The 17,686-nt window shown below is 51.9% G+C and overlaps 1 protein-coding gene across 14 annotated transcripts in view; it reads right to left on the bottom strand.

Moving 5' to 3' along the window:
* The window catches only part of ZFYVE28 (zinc finger FYVE-type containing 28), a 159,638-nt gene that overhangs the window by 25,764 nt on the left and 116,188 nt on the right, over positions 1 to 17,686 (bottom strand). For 7 of the 14 annotated variants that reach the window (XR_012019927.1, XM_072804075.1, XM_072804058.1 and 4 more), the window contains 2 exons: positions 8,599 to 8,700; positions 1,623 to 2,873 (listed from right to left, as the gene is read on the bottom strand). The exons of 1 other annotated variant lie outside the window; for it this stretch is intronic. Coding sequence is in view for 12 of the 13 variants with exons in the window: in XM_072804075.1 (XP_072660176.1) it covers positions 1,623 to 2,873; positions 8,599 to 8,700 (1,353 nt within the window). In the remaining variant the exon portion in view is untranslated. Of the gene's footprint in view, positions 1 to 1,622; positions 2,874 to 8,598; positions 8,701 to 13,827; positions 14,070 to 14,490; positions 14,579 to 17,686 lie in introns of those variants that run through there. 6 more of the 14 variants (XM_072804057.1, XM_072804064.1, XM_072804114.1 and 3 more) reach the window with 5 other exon arrangements.

Below are 17,686 nucleotides of genomic sequence, written 5' to 3'. Positions count from 1 at the left end.
CAAAAGCAGTCCATGACTGCATGCACACCCCAAGGACAAAAGACCCATTTAACAGACTCTTGGGCACTAATGAGCACTGGCAAGGACGTGGGGACAGTGGAGCCTCACGTGTGACTGGTAGGGGCGCCACTGTAGCCACTTCGGAAAACAGGCCATGGCTCCTCAAACAGTTGCAGAGTCAGCGTACAATCCACCAAGTCTACTCCTGCACATACACCCAGAGGAAATAAAACCCCACACCACACAAAAGCATGTACACTTCTGCACAGCAGCAAAACAACACACTCCCACTGACAGGTGAATGCATAAACAAAATGTGTTCTGTCTGTCCCACGGAATATGACTCAGCCATAAAAAGGAAAGAAGCACTGAGGTTTGCTCCAACACTGACAAGCCTTGAAAGCATCATGCTCAGTGAAAGGATACACACACAAAAGCTCACATATGATGTGATCCTGTGTGTCTGAGCCAGTGTCCAGAAGAGGTAAACCCATGGAGACAGCAAACTAGTGGTCCCCTGGGGCTCAGGGAGGGGATGGGGAGGGACTGCAGACCCCACAAGGAGCTCCATCTGGCACATGGAACAGAGGCCCTGGCACCCGTGGGGTCCGGCCAGCTCCTGTCACACACCATCCGAGGGCTGTGGCCACGGGAGCTTTGTCCAGCCTCCAGCCTGAACCCTCCTCCCCGTCCTTTCACCTCTGCCATACTGCCAAAGCCAGGTGAGAGCTCCAGCAGGCAGGGCCTTGGTGAGAAGACCAGGGGTGGTGACCAGACAACAGTCCTATGTGAGCCCACACTCCCTTTCCCAATGCCGAGGCCGCAGCAGGCACAGGGCAGGTGTGGGGGCAATGCTCACTGACCCTGCGTCGCTCAGGATAGGTCCAGGGCATAGGGAGCAAGGGAAGGGAGAGATGCCCCAAATTAGAAGAGATGTGCGGGTGCCGAGTCCTGCAGACCCCCACCTGGCCCTTCCTGGCCCCCTGCCTGCAGAGGGGAGCACAAAAGCACCCCTAGGGAGGGGAGGGGAGGATTGAGGAGAATAGGGCCCTGGGGGTACTGCCGGAGAATATACCCAGGGCGGTCCTAAGGTGGCCTCAGGATCCCGCCATGGCCCTGGGGGCTCCACGCCCACTGCTAAGCATCTGCACAGCTAACAGCAACGCCATGTGAGCTGAGCAGCCACCTAGTCAGGTAGGGGCTGGGCCAGGACCACAACAGTGAGCAAGGTGGAGAGCATGCTCAGAGGTGACCACTGCCCATTCCCAGCCCCCAACCCATGACCCAGACAGACATGGAGCACCTGGGGCCAGGATGGGCCACGGTGGTGAAAGGGGGTGAGCTGAGGGCTTGGCGCTGGGTTCATATCACCTGCACAGAGCCCATAGCGTCAGAAACAGAGTGGTAAAAAAAAAAAAGAAAAGAAAAGAAACAGAGTGGTCAGGGTGTGTTGGGGGACACTTCTCTGGGCTGAGCCTGATATATGCTGCTTAAACCCCTTCAGCGCCTGTGTCCCACACGGGCCACTTCCCTTCACATACCTGGGAGGCTGAGGGACACGCCAACATCTAGGGAATGAGCCTGGATGGACAGAGAGGAATCCGGGCCAGAGTGGTGCTTACCTAGAGCCTGACAGGCACTGAGGCTCCTCCTCGGCTGCCTCTCCCTGCTGACTCTCCACCCTGGCCTTTGGGGGCTCCGCCCTGTCCTGCTGTCCAGCCGGATTTGTGCCACTGCCTGCTGCAGGTGACTTGTCTGCTGTGTTCACCTGTGCACTCGAGGTGTGTGTCAGGCACTTGTCGGAGGTAGGGGTGTCCTCGGAGGGTAGCACCTCCAGCACAGGCCGCGCCTCCTCCTGTCCCTTGGCCAGGCCCTTGGCACTGGCCTTGGTGGAGCTGACATAAGAGGCGCTGATGACGCTTCCGGGGCCACATTTGTCCTGCAGGCTCTGGGCGGCAGCGTCCTCCCTGCCGCCCCCGCAGCACACACAGGAGTTAAGGAGGCAGCTGGTGGCTGCAGTGCTGAGTTTGTGGGAGCCACTGTCTGTCCCCTCGGCCGTGGGCTCCAGCGGGGTGACGCTGTCTCCGGGGGTGTCCGAGGCAGCGATGGTAGAGGCCACAGTGGGGGCTGACTTGGGATTGAAGATGACGGTGGCCGAGAGCTTCATGCCCCCTGTCCGGTGGGCGATCATTTCGGCTGTCTCTGCGGCGTCCATGCCCGCCTCCCAGCCATCCAGGTGTGGCTGAGAGTCCAGGCAGCTGCAGGAGTTGGGGCCCAGCGCCCACATCTTATCATGCGAGACGTCATTGTTATTGCTCAGGTCCCCTTCCTCAGCCTCAGAGGGCTGGCTGACATCCGCCTCTCCACGCCCCCTGTCCTGCCCTCTCTCCTGGGGGTCAGCACTGGCACTGCCTGTCCACCCAGATGGGCTGCCCAGGACCTCTGCAGCTCCCTCCACATCATCCATGAAGAACACCCTTCCTTCCTCCTCATCGCTGCTGGGCCGTAGCCGAGCGCTGCCTGGGGATGCCTCCCTGTGGGGGCTGCCCTCCACCCCTGGCCTGTGTGCAGGGGACTGGCAGGCACTGGGAGGGGACAAGAGGGATGACATCTCGTCCCCGGCCCTGTGCACCATGCGGTTGAGCTGCTCCAGCTCCTGGTCATCATACTGCATGGAGCAGGCCAGCTCCGCATCTGGGTTTTTGGCCTTGGCTGAGAGCAGCTCCTCAGGGGGAAGGGGTGAGGGAAAGGCGGGTGCCAGGGTGGGGGGCACCTGGGCGTCTGCCCGGATAGGGAACTCCACGTCTTGGGAAATGCAGAGGTTCCTTTCCAGTGTGTGAAGCTCATCCTCGGTCAGGGTCTGCAGCAAGTCCCTACAAGGGTCAAGACAAAAACCATAGGTGAGCGTTCCAAAGGTCACACCAGTCCCCTGGCCAAGAATGGACAGACACAGTGTCCTTAACATCTGCACCGGCACAGAAGCAACAAGGTGTCTGACCCTTTCAATGACACTTGGAGATGGATGACTGCCTGCCTGGGATGGTTTCTTTTTTAAAAGTGAGACTCTGCAAACTCCTGAGGAAAACAAGAAGACCTCGGTGCTTAGGGATGTGATCATCACGTTAAGAAAAACTTTTAGTGAAAACAAAATGTTGGTTCACATATAGGCTTTCACTCAGCACGTTCTTGAGTGCCCTGCCCTCTCTGTGCGGGGCAGGGAGACGTGCAGGCACAGTGCAGGCACCAGGTGCCTTTGAGGGCTAGGTTGGAAGAGGCTGGTAATAAACACTATTTCTGTCAGTGACAACTGCATTACAACTACAACAAAGGAAAATGTGTACCAGCAGCAGGGCACAGCAGCCCACCTGGCTTAGTCTGGGAAGGCTTCCTGGTAGAAGGGGCGCCAAATCAGAATCTGAAGGAAGTTAACCTGTTGACACCTGGGATGAGTCCAGAGCAAGTCTATGAGCCTTTCAAGGTGCAGTGCCAGTGCAGGTCTGAGTCCAGGTTAGAGATTCTTGTGCAGTCATGGAAACACACAGAAAAATATATTTCCAAGAAATGCAGTTTGTGACTCTTCATAAACTGAGCACGCCCATATGGACAGCACCCAGATGGAACGGTGGACTGTGAACCAGGCTCTCAGGCCCTCACATGCCCTTCCAGTCACCCCCTGCCATCAGCGCCACCCTGTCTTCTAAAGACTGAGGTGGTCTTGCCTGTTTTCATTCCTGCATAAATGGAAATGTGCTGTCTACACTGTCTAGAGGCAGGCTTTGTTTGCAATATCATGTTTGTATAGAGCCACCAGAGGAAAAGCAGGATGCCCAGTTAAATTTGAGTTTCAGATAAACAACAAATACTTCTTAAGCATATGAATATTTTCTAAGATAAGAATGTCCCAAATGGGTAGCATGTGGGACATTCTTGCACAAAGTGTTCACTGTTTATCTGAAATTCAAATTCAATAGACAGTTCTGCTGGTTCTGTCTTACTGGATCTGGCAACCCTACTAGGTGAGGTTCGGTGTTGTCGATGGTCTGGTCTCATGGTTAGAATCTGTTCCTCACCTGTTGGGCTCTGGCTGTCCCCATCCACATTCTTGGAGCACCTCCCTGGGGAATGCACCTGCTCCTTTTTGCAGGGTGCGCACGGAGAGGGTGCACCTGGGGAACATACTTGTGCATTTCTGTGGGGCAGCCTTCGGATGTGCCCTGTCTGAGAACCTTTTCAGTTCTGCCCATTTTTTGTTGGGTTATCTCCCTTGTTCTTACTAATTGACATTTCTTTATGTTTGGGATTTGCGTTCTTTGTTGGGTATATTCTCCAACTCTGGGGCTTTCTACTTCACTCTCTTGATGGCACCTTCTGAAAAAGTGAAGTTTTAATTTCAACGAAGTTTAATAAATCACATTTTCCTCCGGGTGTAGTGCTTTTCTGTCCTGTTTAGGCAATCTGCCTACTCCAGGGTCGCAAAGATGTTCCTGCTGTTTTCTTGATTGTTTTTACTTCCTGCGTGTGTATCGGCAATCTCTCTGGAGTTGATTCTTGTGTATGATTATTGTACAGATTCAGACACATTTCTCCTCACATGGATATTTGCTAACTCAGCCCATTTGCTGGAAAACAACAACCATTCCCCACTGCTCTTGTATTTCTTTCTTTTTTAAAATATTTTATTTATTTATTTGAGAGAGAGAGGGAGAGAGCATGAGTGAGGTGAAGGGCAGAGGGAGAGGGAGAAGCAGGTTCCCCGCAGATCAGGGAGCCCAACCCCAGGTCCCCGAGATCAGGACCTGAGTCAAAAGCAGACCAACTGAGCCACGCAGGTGCCCTAGTCCCTTGCATTTCTACATGAATTTAAGAATTAGTTTGTCAATTTCTACCAAAAAAGAAGAAACAAAAACTTCTTGAGATTCTGATTGAGACTGCACTGAATTCATAGATTGATTTGAGAATAGCTGACATCTTCACAACACGAAGTTTTCCACTCCTTGAATATGGAATAGCTCTGTTTACGTCTTTAACATTTTATGTCAGTGGCATTTCATGACTTTGAATGGAGGCCTTAGACAACTTGAGATTTATACTTAAACAGCTGATATTTACTGACATTATTGTAGGCGCTATGTAAATTTCTTATTGTGATAAAATATCTATGACGTGAAATTTACCATGGTAACCATTTTTAAGTGACAATTCAGTATCATTGAATACATCGGAGTGCAATTATCACACCATCCACCCCTAGAACGCATTCATCTTGTCAAATGGAAACTCTGTCCCCGTGAATCACTGACTGCAGTCTCTCCTCCTCTCATCTCTGACACCCACCACCTACTCTGTCTCCATGATTTTGACTAGTCTAGCCTCTCATATAATTGGAATCATACATGGTTTGTCTTGTTGTGGCTCGCTTATTTCACCAACTATGTCCTCAAGGTTCATCCATGTGGTGTCAGGAGTTCCTTCCTTTTTAAGGCTGAATAACATTCCACTGTGGGATGGACCACATTTTGCTTATCCACTCATCCATCAGTGGACACTTGGGTTGCTTCCATGTCTTAGCTAGTGTGAATAATGCTTCTCAGAACACAGCTATATAAGCATCTCTTTGGGACACTACTTTAAGTTCTTTTGGGACTACACCCAGACGTGGAATTGCTGGATCATATGACAATTCTAGTTTTCATTTTTTGAGGGATTTCCATACAATTTTGCACCCCCACCAACAGCGTGCAGGATTCTAATTTCTCTACATTCTTGCCAACACACATTATTTGTTGTCTGTCTGTTTTGAGGGCAGCCACTCTACTGGGTGGGAGGTAGAATTTCACTGTGGTTTTGATCTGTGTGTCTCTGACTGTTAATGATGCTGAGCATCTTTTCATGTGCTTGTTGACCATTCATAAACCTTCTTTGGAGAAATGTCTTTTCAAATCCTTTGCCTTTTTTTTTTTTTTCTTTCCCCTTTGCCCTTTTGAATCAGGATGTTTGGTTTTTCTCGGTGAGTTTTAGGAGTTCTCTCTAGATTCTGGGTATCGATCCCTTAGTAGATACAATATGTGAGAATACTTTCCCCAATGTGTGGGCTGCCTCTTTACTCTGTTGAGAGTGTCTCATGATGTCCAAAATTTAAAAATGTTCAAATCCAATTTGTCTATTTTTTCTTTTGTCGCTTGTATCTTTGGTGTTCTGCCCAAGAAATCATTCCCAAAATGCGATGTGATAGAGAACTTGTCCATTATAGTCTTCCAAGAGCTTTATTTTGTCGGGTCTTACGTTTATGTTCTGGATCCACTTTGAGTTAATTTTTGTGGCTACAGTGTTACAGAAGAATTCAACTTCATGTGTATGTGAGCCTCTCTCTCTCTCTCTCAACAGATTAAGGAAATCCTCACTTATTTCTCACTTGCTAAGACATGTTTTTGTCATAAAATAGGTATTGAATTTTTCAAATTCTTAGTCCACAATTTCAAAATGATTCAGTTTTTCTCTTTTAAAAAGTTAATGTAATGAAATGTTGATATTATTTTCAAGTGTTAACAGTGCTGTGTGCAACCTGACCTCCACAAGACGTGACGATGATTGTGCCATAGAGAGCGCACTTATTCACATCCACCCCCATAAAGCATTTCCACATTTGTATCTGAGAGCTTTCCTTTGCCTGCAGAACTCCAATTAGCTCTTCTCCGTGGGCAGGCTACTGTTCAATCCCTGTAGCTCTCTGCTTTTCAGTAACTCACTATTTTGCCTTCATCGTGAACAGATGTCTCTGCTGGGTGTTTTCTTCCAACATGTGAAATATTCATCACTTCATTGCCTCTGGGCTCCCGTTGTTTGTTAAGAGACAGCTCTCAATCTTAGTTCTTTTCCCAGAAATATGTCCTCTTTCTCTGGCTATGTTTGAGATTTTTGTCTTTGTTCTCAGCAATTTTACTATGGTATACCTAAGTGTGCTCTGTATTTATCTTCCTTGTATCTTTCTTGAGCCTCCTAGGTCTTGGGGAAAAGATTTCTCTTCAGTTTTGGAAAATTCTTGGCCATTTTTTTCTTTGAATATTGTTACTGCTTATTTTCTCCATTCCTTTTTTTTTTTTTTTAAGATTTTATTTTTTTAAGTGATCTCTACACCCAGGGTGGGGCTCAAACTCACAACCCCAAGATCAAGAGTTGTATGCTCCTGACTGAGCCAGCCAGGCACCCCCCCTTCCTTCCTTCTGATTCCAATCATGTACATTAGAATTCTGAGCATGTCACATATGTCTCTGATGCTCTGGACTGGCCCCCCTGCCCGATCCCAGCACCTGGTGCTGCCCCCTCCATTGGCCCTTCCCCCACAGGGCACCCCATCTGCGTCCAGCACCCTACTCTTCCCTTCCTGTTCACCATCTCTCCTCAATCATCATCAGATGGACAGGGAGGTGGCAGCGATGGCCTCTGGGTTCAGAGTCATGGTCTTCCCAGAACGCTCACACCCAGCTTGGGTGTGAGGGAAGTAGCAGCAGCCATCTCTCGGATGAGCCAGGGTTTGGACTGAGCACCCATCACAGGACCCAGTTTGTGCCTCACCCACCCCCAGGGCCAGTGACTCTCTGAGGACCAACCTGCTGGGCCACTCTCCACTGTCTGGATTCATAGCACTTTGGGCTCCTTGTGGGGCCAAGGTAGCTTGGAGCAGGGTAGTTGCCAGCTGTCTGCAAGAACTGGCACCAGTAAGGGAAAGTTGGCCACAGGCTGCCCTGGGCTGGGCAGTCCTGCCGGACCCAGGAAGTCCATGCAGGAGTACACGGGTTGTCAGCTCCACTGAAGGCAGGAAGGGGAGCTTCCAGAGACCCAGGGCCCACAACACTGCCATACCATCCCTCCAGGAGGCCACAGCTGGGCGCTGTCAGCTCAGAGGGGCCACCCCAGGGAGGGTTCTACTCCAGTGTGAAATGAGGGTCTGTGGGGAGGGCCCAGAGGGAGGGGGCTGGCTTTAGGTCTGGTGCCACTGAAGGCTATGGAGAAGCCCTAGAGGTCACCCACACCAGGCACCACCAAGCCCACATGACAGCACGTGAGGGTGCCAAGGATATCAATGCCTCCTGCACCTGTTGCTGGGACCACAGGGCAGCCAGGACAAGCCACAGCATGGGAAGGGTACTGGTGCTCAGGAGAGCTGGGCCCTTCCTCCCCACGCTGGTGGAAGGACACACAGACACCCCTGAGCAAGCACCAATCCCTGGCCAGGGTAGACAGGCCCCAGGAGGTGGGGAACAACCCTCCCCTGCAGGCTGTGTGGCCCCCAGGGGACCAGCCTCTTCCATTTCCCAGTCTCTCCGTCTTGCAGGGTCCAGTGCCAAGCCCTCAGCCACGGTGGCTTCTGTCATGTTACTGATGGTTCACACCCAAGGTCATGGAGTCCCAGGTCAAGGACAAAGAGCTTGGTTCCCTGGGGGACAAGGGTGTGGGGCTGTACACTGGGGCTCTAGACATGATGAACCAATAACTAAAGACAAAGACTCGGGCAGAGTCCCGCTGCCCTCACAGAAAGGAGCGTGGGGAGGGGGGCAAACAGGGACTCAGCACCCCTCTCTCCCACCATCCCTCCCCGACCTTATCTTCCGCAGCAGCGTGTGGAACGGCCGGAATAGCTCAGACATGTCTTCTGCCTTGCGGTCCAAGTTGAGAGGTCCGTCCGCATAGACCACGAGGCCACTGCATTTAAGAAAAAAGCCAGGATGGCATGAGGCACCACAGCCACTGGGAGGCCCAGACCACAACCAGGGACTCAGACAACACAGACTTCACCTCTTGTGATTGAATCTTAAAAAGTTTAGGGGGAAAAGCACTGAAAATTACTCAGACTTTATCATCTTTGGAAGCTCATTAGCTGTTCATTTGAGGGATCATAAAATAACCATAAAAATATACTGTTCACATCACTGCTGCAATCAGATAAATCAGCATCAAGATTTGTTACTAAAGCTACCTCCTTGAAAATAGGAACTCTGGATGTGTGTTTAAATTTAATACAAATGCAGAGGCTTCTGAGAATTAGAGCTACAGCATCAACTGCAAACGTGACACAGAAGTTGGAAGTGATAGTGGGCAGCCCTGCCACCCACCCACAGCCCTGGGCCAGAGCTCACAGGTGCTGAGCCTCCAAGGCCGGGCCTGGTGGGATCCCAGGAGGGCTGGATGGGCATCTAAGGGGCCCTTGGCACAAACAGGTGGGACTTCTCACAAGCGTGGCCTCCAGGCTGCCCTCCCAGCCTCCCCTGCGACTCCTGGACCCTGACCTTGCTCATCCCCATCCACACTCTGAAGCCCAGGAGCTACTCCGAATGAGCCCTTCCAACTCACTGACCATAGTCTCTCCTGCCTCAGGGACCCACAACCCAGCTGCTCCTGCCCCACCCATCTGTAACCCTGGAAGGCACCCCACAGTGAGATCCGTGGCCTCGTGGCTCCTCACACCTTTGCCATGGCTGTCCCCAAGCCCCCTTTTCCTCCCAGAGGTTTGGCTCATGCTCTGTCATTGTCACCCCTGGCAGGACAGACCCTCTCTCCCCGGACCAGCCTCTGCTCAGATACCCATCCAGGGGGGTGCCAATTCCACAGGCAGTACCGCATTCCTTCCCTGTGATGGTCTCGATGCACACTGTACGGTGCTGCCCAGCTCCGCCAATGCCCCATTGTCCTTGTCCAGACCTGCTCCTCCTTGAGCAGGCCCATCATCTCTGGAGGACCCTTCTGTGGGTGCCTCTCCCCGGGGCTGCGGGCACCTGACAGCTCAGGCCTTGGCACACTGAACAGCCACAAATACAGAGCCTGCTCCTTGCTACTCATCAGAGCACAGGGGAGGGGCTCATGGATTTGTCTGCATCAATGGAAAACTGCCTGCATGTCTCTCTCTGCAAATAGAATCTCATCTCTGCAGTGGGGTCGGATCATCGCCATCCAACACGGAGTCCTCACTAGCTCAGGAACGTGCCCACCGCAGTAAGAAAAACTATTAAAGCTGAATGGACTGTTTTCCCTTAAAAAATTAGGTTCCATGTGCAAAAAGAGAGATTCAAAAGTTACAGGAGAAACCTGGGCTGTGCTACAGGAGCAGCTGTGTCCTGAGCATGGGGACAGGGGCAGAGGGCAGAGGATGCACCAGTCAACCTTCCACTCCTTCTAGTCTATTCTATGTGTCTGACATGAGCTGACAGTTCTGGTGCAATTAACAATTTGGGGGGAAAATTTCCCAAGACAGCTTCACAGGTGAATCAGTGGTCTTGGCACAAAGGCAGTGAAAATGGGCAGAAAGGGGCAGGTTTGGGGAATCCCTGGCCAGGCTTTCTGGCAATCTAGTTTCAGAAAGCAGGGAAGGGGGCAGGGAGGGACCCCGGCCCCCATCCCCAGGGTCCCAGGGAGGACCTTGGCTGCCCTGTCAGTGCCTAGGGGCTGACCCTGGCTGGTCTGGAGCCTCAGAAACAAACCCATGATAAGAGGGCTCCTGGCATGCAGGCCCCTGCTTGTGCCACTGCTGAGGAGGGGCAAGGCAGCCAGGGTTGAGCCTGGCAGAGGTGGAGGGAGCAGGGGCCTGCTGGGCACATGCGGGGGGACTGGCTCAGGTAGGCACTGCTGAGCCTCCCACTCCCATTCTCCAGCTCACCTTTTCACTGTCTCCATAGTGTCCTTTGATGCACAAAAGTTTTTAATTTTGATGAAGTTCAATTTACCTATTTTTTTCACTTGTCACTCAAGCCTTTTATGTCAAATCTAGGAATCCACTGCCAAGCCAGGAAGTGTGAAGATTTACCTCTTGTATTAGTTAGAATTCTCTGGAGAAACAGAACCAATAGAGAGAGAGAAAGAGAGAGACAGAGAGACAGAGAGACAGTGTGTGTGTGTGTGTGTGTGTGTGTGTGTGTGTATGAGTGTGTGTGTGTAGGAAAATGGGGAGAGTCTTGTTTGGTTGGTTGGTTAGGTATTGCTTTGTTTTTGGAGAGAGTTATCTTAAGGAACTGGTTCACACGACTGTAGGTGGCGGCCATGTCCAAAATCTATAGAGTGGGAGGGCAGGCTAGAGACAGAGAGACTCCGGGAAGAGCTGATGCTGTAGCTTGACTCTGAAGACAGTCTGGAGGTAGAATTCCCTCTCACTTGGGGAACTTTGTTATCTCTTAAGGCCTTCAATTGATTGAATAAGGCCCACCCATATTATGAAGGGTAAGCTACATTACTCAAGATCCTCTGATTTAAATGCTGATCTCCTCTTTAAAATAGCTTAGAGCAACACCCAAACTGGTGTTTGACCAAGTATCTGGGTCCTGTGGCCTAGGCAAGTAGACACATAAAATTAATCATTACAGAGTTCAACTTTGTTCTTCTATATGGCTATCCAGTTGTCCCAGCATTATTTGTTGAAGAGACTAACTTCCTCATTGAATGGTCATAGCCCCTTGTGAAAAAACAGTTAGCTATAGATATTTGGTTTATTTCTGTTGTCTTGATTTTATTCCATTGGTGGTCTATCCTTATGACAGTACCACACTTTTGATTATCATAACTCTGTAGTAAGTTCTGAAATCAAGACATATGAGTCCTCCAACTTTGTTTTTCTTTTTCAATATTGTTTGGGCTATTCAAGACCCATTGTGGTTCCATGCGAACTTCAGGAACTTTTCCATTTATGCAAAAAAAGGCCAAGGTAGTTTTTATAGGAAATGTATTGGATCTATATACAACTTTGGAGAGGAGCACCATCTTAACTACAGTAAGTATTCCAGTACATGAACATGGGCTATCTTTTCATTTAATTGAGTCTTTGTTTTCGGGAATGTTCTGTAGTTTTCAATGTACATGTTTTCCACTTCCTTGGTTAAATTTACTCCTAGGTACTTTTTTTCTTTTGGATGTTAGTAAAAATCTCATCTTTAAAATAATATTTAAAAAAAAAATAAAATAAAATAATATTTAATTACATATGATGGAATATTATTCAGTCTTGAAAGGAGTGAAGTTCCTACAAGCCATGTGGATGAACCATGAAAACATTATGCTTCATGAAATAACCCAGGCACAAAAGGACAAATATTTACGATTCAATTTATATGAAGTCCCCAGAGGAGTCACTCTCATGGAGAAAAAGTAGATGAGAGGGAACCAGGGGCTGGGGAAGGCAGCAGTGAGTTAGTGTTTCATGGAAACAGAGTTCAGTTTGGGAAGAAGGAGAAGTTCTGGAGATGGTGGTGATGGTGGCACAACAATGTGAATGTGCTTAATGCCACTGATGTACATTTAAATACAGTTAAAGTGGTAAGTTTTGTGTTTTGTATATTTACCACACTTTGATTGCTTTGATTCTGTTTACAAAAGTTATAACTATCATGTTAAGAAATTTTATTAAGTAGAGACACATCGTTTGGTACAATTTTTCGTACTGAACACACTAGGAATGTTTTTCCATGGCTTTCAGGATTTTTCACCAATGGTACCTAAATGGCTGGAGTATTGTTCTTAAATGCCTGGGTGGCTCAGCAGTTTAGTGCCTGCCTTCGGCCCAGGGCCTGATCCTGGAGTCCTGAGATCAAGTCCTATATCGGACTCCCTGCATGAAGCCTGCTTCTCCCTCTGCCTGTGTCTCTGCCTCTCTGTGTCTCTCATGAATAAATAAATAAATAAATCTTAAAAAAAAATAAATAAATAAACAACCCCTTAATTCTGGATATCCATCCCCTCAAATTTTCATGATTAAAAATAAACTTCAGTAAAAATCATTGTAAACACATATCATGCCCTGTCGCATCAATACAACAAAATTCTGCCAAGGCTGTGGTACCCACCAAGGATTCTGAGGAAGCAAAGGTGCCGAGCATTCCTCACATAGTGCTTTCAGGCTAGTGGGGAGACTCAAAAATAACACAAACCCCATTTATATGAAATATCACAAATAGGCAAATCTACTGACACAGAAACAGACCTGTGGTTTCCTGGTGCTGGAGAGGTGGGATTGTAGGGGTGGAGGCAACAGCAAGGGGGAAGGGGCATCTTATTTGGGGTGATTGAAAATGTTCTGAAATCAATGGTGAATGGTTGCACAACTCTGTAAATTTACTGAAAACCACTGAATTGTACACTTTAAGTGGGTGAATTGTGTGGTATGTGCACTATGTCTAAATAATGTATTTTAAACATAAGCAATCTCAAGTAAATATGTGACTTTGCTGGAGGTGGTGAGTACCTGCATGGGGAAGGGCTGCATATGAGGCAGGTTGTGCAGAGACTGGGAGGCTGGGCAGGGGTGTCACTGGTGAGGAAGCGAGTGGACCAGGGAAACCACGGATGCCAGGGACCCCCATGAGATAGTAGCTTCTGGAAAATTCTGATGGTAGGACTGCAGGATGGATGTGGGTGGGATGGGTGGGAAAACGAGAGGGGCAGAATGGCCATAGCCTAGAGCTAGGGGGAGGTGGGGAGGAGGAGGGGGGGAAGGGCAGTGAGGGGGAAAGAAGGGAAGAGGAAGGAGGGGAGATGGGGAGAGGGAAGGAGTGGGGGGGAGGAGCAGAGCTGGCTCTGTTGGGGGAGGTGGGGGGCAGGAGTGGGAAGGAGTTGTAGGGAGAGCAGGAGCAGGGGATGGGGTCTCGGTTCTGGGCAGGTCAGCCTGGATGCAGCTTCAGAAGAGGGGCCCACTCACAGTGTCGGGATGGGGGCCATTGCAGAGGTTGGAGCAGAGCCCGGTGCTGGACTAGCAGTGGACGTGGACATGGGGGTGGTGATGGGGCCTCCCAGGCAGGCCCAGGTAACCAGGTCTACCCGGTGGGGTCGGTCACTGGGCACTGCACCTAGAAATTCTGTCAATGTCTTTATTCATTTAAACCAGCTGTTGTATTTATTTTTATTTATTTACTCAGGAGAGACAAATTGAGAGAGAGAGGCAGAGACACAAGCAAAGGGAGAGAAGCAGGCTCCATGCAGGGAGCCCGACGTGGGACTCCATCCCGGGACTCCATCCCGACGTGGGACTCCAGGATCACACCCCAGGCCAGAGGTGGCGCCAAACCGCTGGGCCACCAGGGCTGCCCATAAACCAGCTGTTTTAAGACAAATCCTCCAAAGTGGAACTAGTCCATCACATTGGGAACCCTGTGGAGACTTATTTTCCCCCAGGATGCACATCTCCAGTATCCCCACCCACAGCAGGGACAGGATGCTGAGTCAGGAGGGGCCAGGCCCAGGGCTACGGGCAAGTGTGGGTTGTGGGGCCCAGGGTCTAGGGCTGGCACCCGAGCTGGCTATGGGTAAAGCCAAACCCCTTGCCAGCGCCATGGACACACAACACGGGGCCTGACCGGCCTCCTCCTGAACCTCCAGGTGCCCATACGGCTTTCCCCCATCCCTGCCAATCTCTCAGGCCCCAGGCAGGCCTCCCCAGGGCCACAGAGCTCCATGGGGCAGGGCCAGGGGCAGGGCTGGGTGGTGCCCCCTCCGGCTGCTCAGTGCTTATCTCCTCACCTGTGATAGGGCCAGAGATGCCAGGCTACCTCCGGGTGTGTTGTTCCTGCGAGCGCAGAGTAGGGCAGGTGGGAAGGGGCCGGAGCTCCTGGAGGCGGGGGGAAGGGGATGCAGCAGTGGAGAGGCTTTGCCCCCAGCTCTCCTGTTCCCAGTGCTCCTTGAGAGTCACCTGGCATCCCAGGAACCCACATCACAGATGTGACCCTAGATGGCTGCTGTTCCAAGAGTGTTGGCTTTACTGTCGCAGGAGTCCCAGGACAGCCCCTTCTCACTCCAGCCAGAACTGTGGCCACCCCTCCTTCAAACATACTGCCCGCCCGCAGTCCACAGCCCACCAGGCTCCCACCCCAGCTCTGCTCCAGGACCGGGAACTTCTCCCTCACACTTACAGGTCTTGTCCCCTCTAGAGGGTCTCTGCTCCAAGCCCTCTCCCCTTCATCACCATCTAGAACACTCCACAGACCTGCTTGTCTCTCCTCACTGTTCACCTGCCCCGTGGGCATCATGGTATCCCTGGGGACAAGCATAGCGCCAGGTATACAGCAGGTGCTTGACACATGTTCATTGGGCAAATATAGTTACAGAGCAAGTCCCAGGCCCTACTCTATGTGGCTATGGTGCTGCCCATCTGGCCCAGAGGGGCTGCTGTGGACAATGAGGAAGGGGAGGGGGCTTTAGGCACCCAGGGAAGTGACCCAGCAGGGGGGATCTGGAGCAGCTCCTTACTGCTCTACCCATCCTTCCAGGAGGATGGAGAATTTCAGTTACAGCTGACATACCTCAGAGTCCCAGATGCACAGCCTGGCTGAGGAGGGTTGACAGGTGATGAAGTGGGCACTGGCCACCCTCCTGACTGGGCCAAGCTGAGCACCTGCCCTCCCTTCAGTCCAACTATGAAACTTGCCTCCCTTGGCTGTGACTCTGGAGCTTTCCCTCCTGTCCTGGGGGATCCCAATGGGACCCCACATGGTGCTGCCAGGAGGGGAGCACAGGGACAAAGGCCCAGCCCATGGGACCCTCATTCTTCCTCCCAGGCCCAGGGGACAGAGACAGAGCAAGAGTTCAAATGTCCACAGGGCAGCTATGGTCTGCAAACAGGGCGCAGTGGCACTGGTCCAGGAAAAGTGGCCTCAGGAGGCTGCTCAGTGAGAGTAGAAAGGCCCAAGAGCATGGTCCTGTGGCCACTGGGTCTGGGCCAACATTGACGGGTGGGCTGGTAAAGGCTGAACTCACTCAGCAGCCTTGTGTGTGAGAACTGGACACCACTGCTCAGGCTTTCTGGGGTCTCACTTTTATCTAAAAGGGGTTTTATTTTAAAACTGCCTCAGACAGTCTGACACCTCCATGAGGCCTAGAATAGGTTCTGTCTAAGACAATGCAGGTCCCGTATGTCCCCGAGATCCAGGATGGGGCCTGGATCCCTGGGTGCCAGACAAGCATTCGAGGGTCCATGTGGCCCATCAGAGCAGGCCAGTCAGCGAGTGCCCACATCAGCCCCCGTGTGTGACATAAGGAGTTTCCAAAGGAAAGCCAGCCTGGGAATCCCACCAGCATAGCAATATCCCCCACTGGAGCTACATGGTGGGGGCACTGGGTCCTGAGCTTCAAGGCACTTGCCAGGGAGTTTTAGAAGAGAAACATGGGTAGGCCAAGGTCCTGGCACTTCTGGGAAGGTGTGACACAGAGGAAGGGGACAAAGCCTGCTCTCTTGGGAAGGGCTCCCAACCCCCCCACCAGGCCATAGAAAATAAGCCCTGGAAGAAGGGAGGCCCCAGGAGAAGGCAGGCCTGGGAGAAGGCAGGCCCTGGCTGGAAGCAGCATTTTCTCTGACCACAGAGAGTGGCTGCCTAGAAAGCAAACAATGTAACACCTGAGGGGCCTCTTCGGGCCAGGCCACCCCAAGGGGCCATCTGTCTTCTGCCTCCTCAGCTTCAGGTGAAAAGCAGAGTCTCAGATTCTAGCAATTAAGGCAACGTAAAGTATTGGCTATCTGGCATGATGGGGCGCACTCCGGCTTTCCCTGACAGGGCAGCCTGGGGAGAAGACGCATCTCTCAGGGGAGAGGACAACCGAAGGATGGGCTAGAGGTGCCAGGCCTGGGGCTCCTGGGGACACAGTCAGGCAAAGGAGTGCAGGGTGCTGGCTGCCCTCATGCCCAGCCCTGGGGAAGTCCACAGGGCATGCCCAGCTTCCCTGAGGTCCTAGGGAAGGACAGATCCCCACCCAGCCCATCTTCCCAGCTCTCCTTCCCCTGAGCCTCTGCACCTCACATCTCTTTGCCATTTGATCTCCAGGGTCTCAGGGCAGCAGAAGGTGCTTCTGGCCCACCCATGGTGGGGTCTGCCCTGCTGGCCCCCACTCACCTTCTGCACACTGCACACAACTTGTCCCACTCCTTGCACCTGAGGGAAGCCCCTCCAGCCCAGAAGCTGGCCCCCTCCTGTTGTACCACCATTTCCACCACTGTGCCCCCATTTCCCAAGAAGGAGGTCCTATGCCTGGACCGGTCCTGGCCTCCGTGTCCACCTACACTCTCCCAGGCCACTTTACTGATGACCACATCTACAATCAGCATCTGTCCCAAGGACTCTGGGGCCCCTGTCTGCACAGCTCCACACCTGTACCCCAGCTGCCCACGGGACCCCTCCCCAGGTGCCAGCCCACAGGCCTCTCCCCTGGGCTCCCCGTGGCCCATTCACCCTCCTCCCCCTGTGACCACTGCCCCAACCCCTCACCTGGCAAGAGGCAAGGGATGTGTCTGGGAGTCAGGGTGTGGCTGAGTAACAGTGGACAGAGCCCAGAACACCTGGGCTCTGACCTTGGCTCCAAGCAGCTCTAAGGGCTCAGTAAGTGACCAAGCGCTTCCGGCCTTGGTGTACTTAAGGCCTAGCCCCATGCACTGGCCGGCATCTCTGAGCCGGCAAGATCCCAAAGGCCTTGGCCTGAGCTGCCCTGCTCTTGCGGCTCACACTCCCCACCCAGCAGGAAAGGCTCCTGCTCAGGCGCTCCCCTAGGCAGACCAGCTGTACCCCACCTGCTCTTCACCTGCTCACTTTCATTTTACCTCCCCACCTTCCTGTGAATGGTTCAGGTTAGCCCATCACATCTGCTCATGGAAGCCAGGGGTGTCCCACCCTATTGTCACATACAGCCCATGCTGGGCTCCCACAGCCCATGCTGGGCACTCTGCTCCTGC

The sequence above is a fragment of the Canis lupus genome, chromosome 2 (genome assembly GCF_048164855.1).
Source record: "Canis lupus baileyi chromosome 2, mCanLup2.hap1, whole genome shotgun sequence".
Taxonomy (NCBI): domain Eukaryota; kingdom Metazoa; phylum Chordata; class Mammalia; order Carnivora; family Canidae; genus Canis; species Canis lupus.
This window is presented reverse-complemented; position numbering and strand designations above follow the sequence as displayed.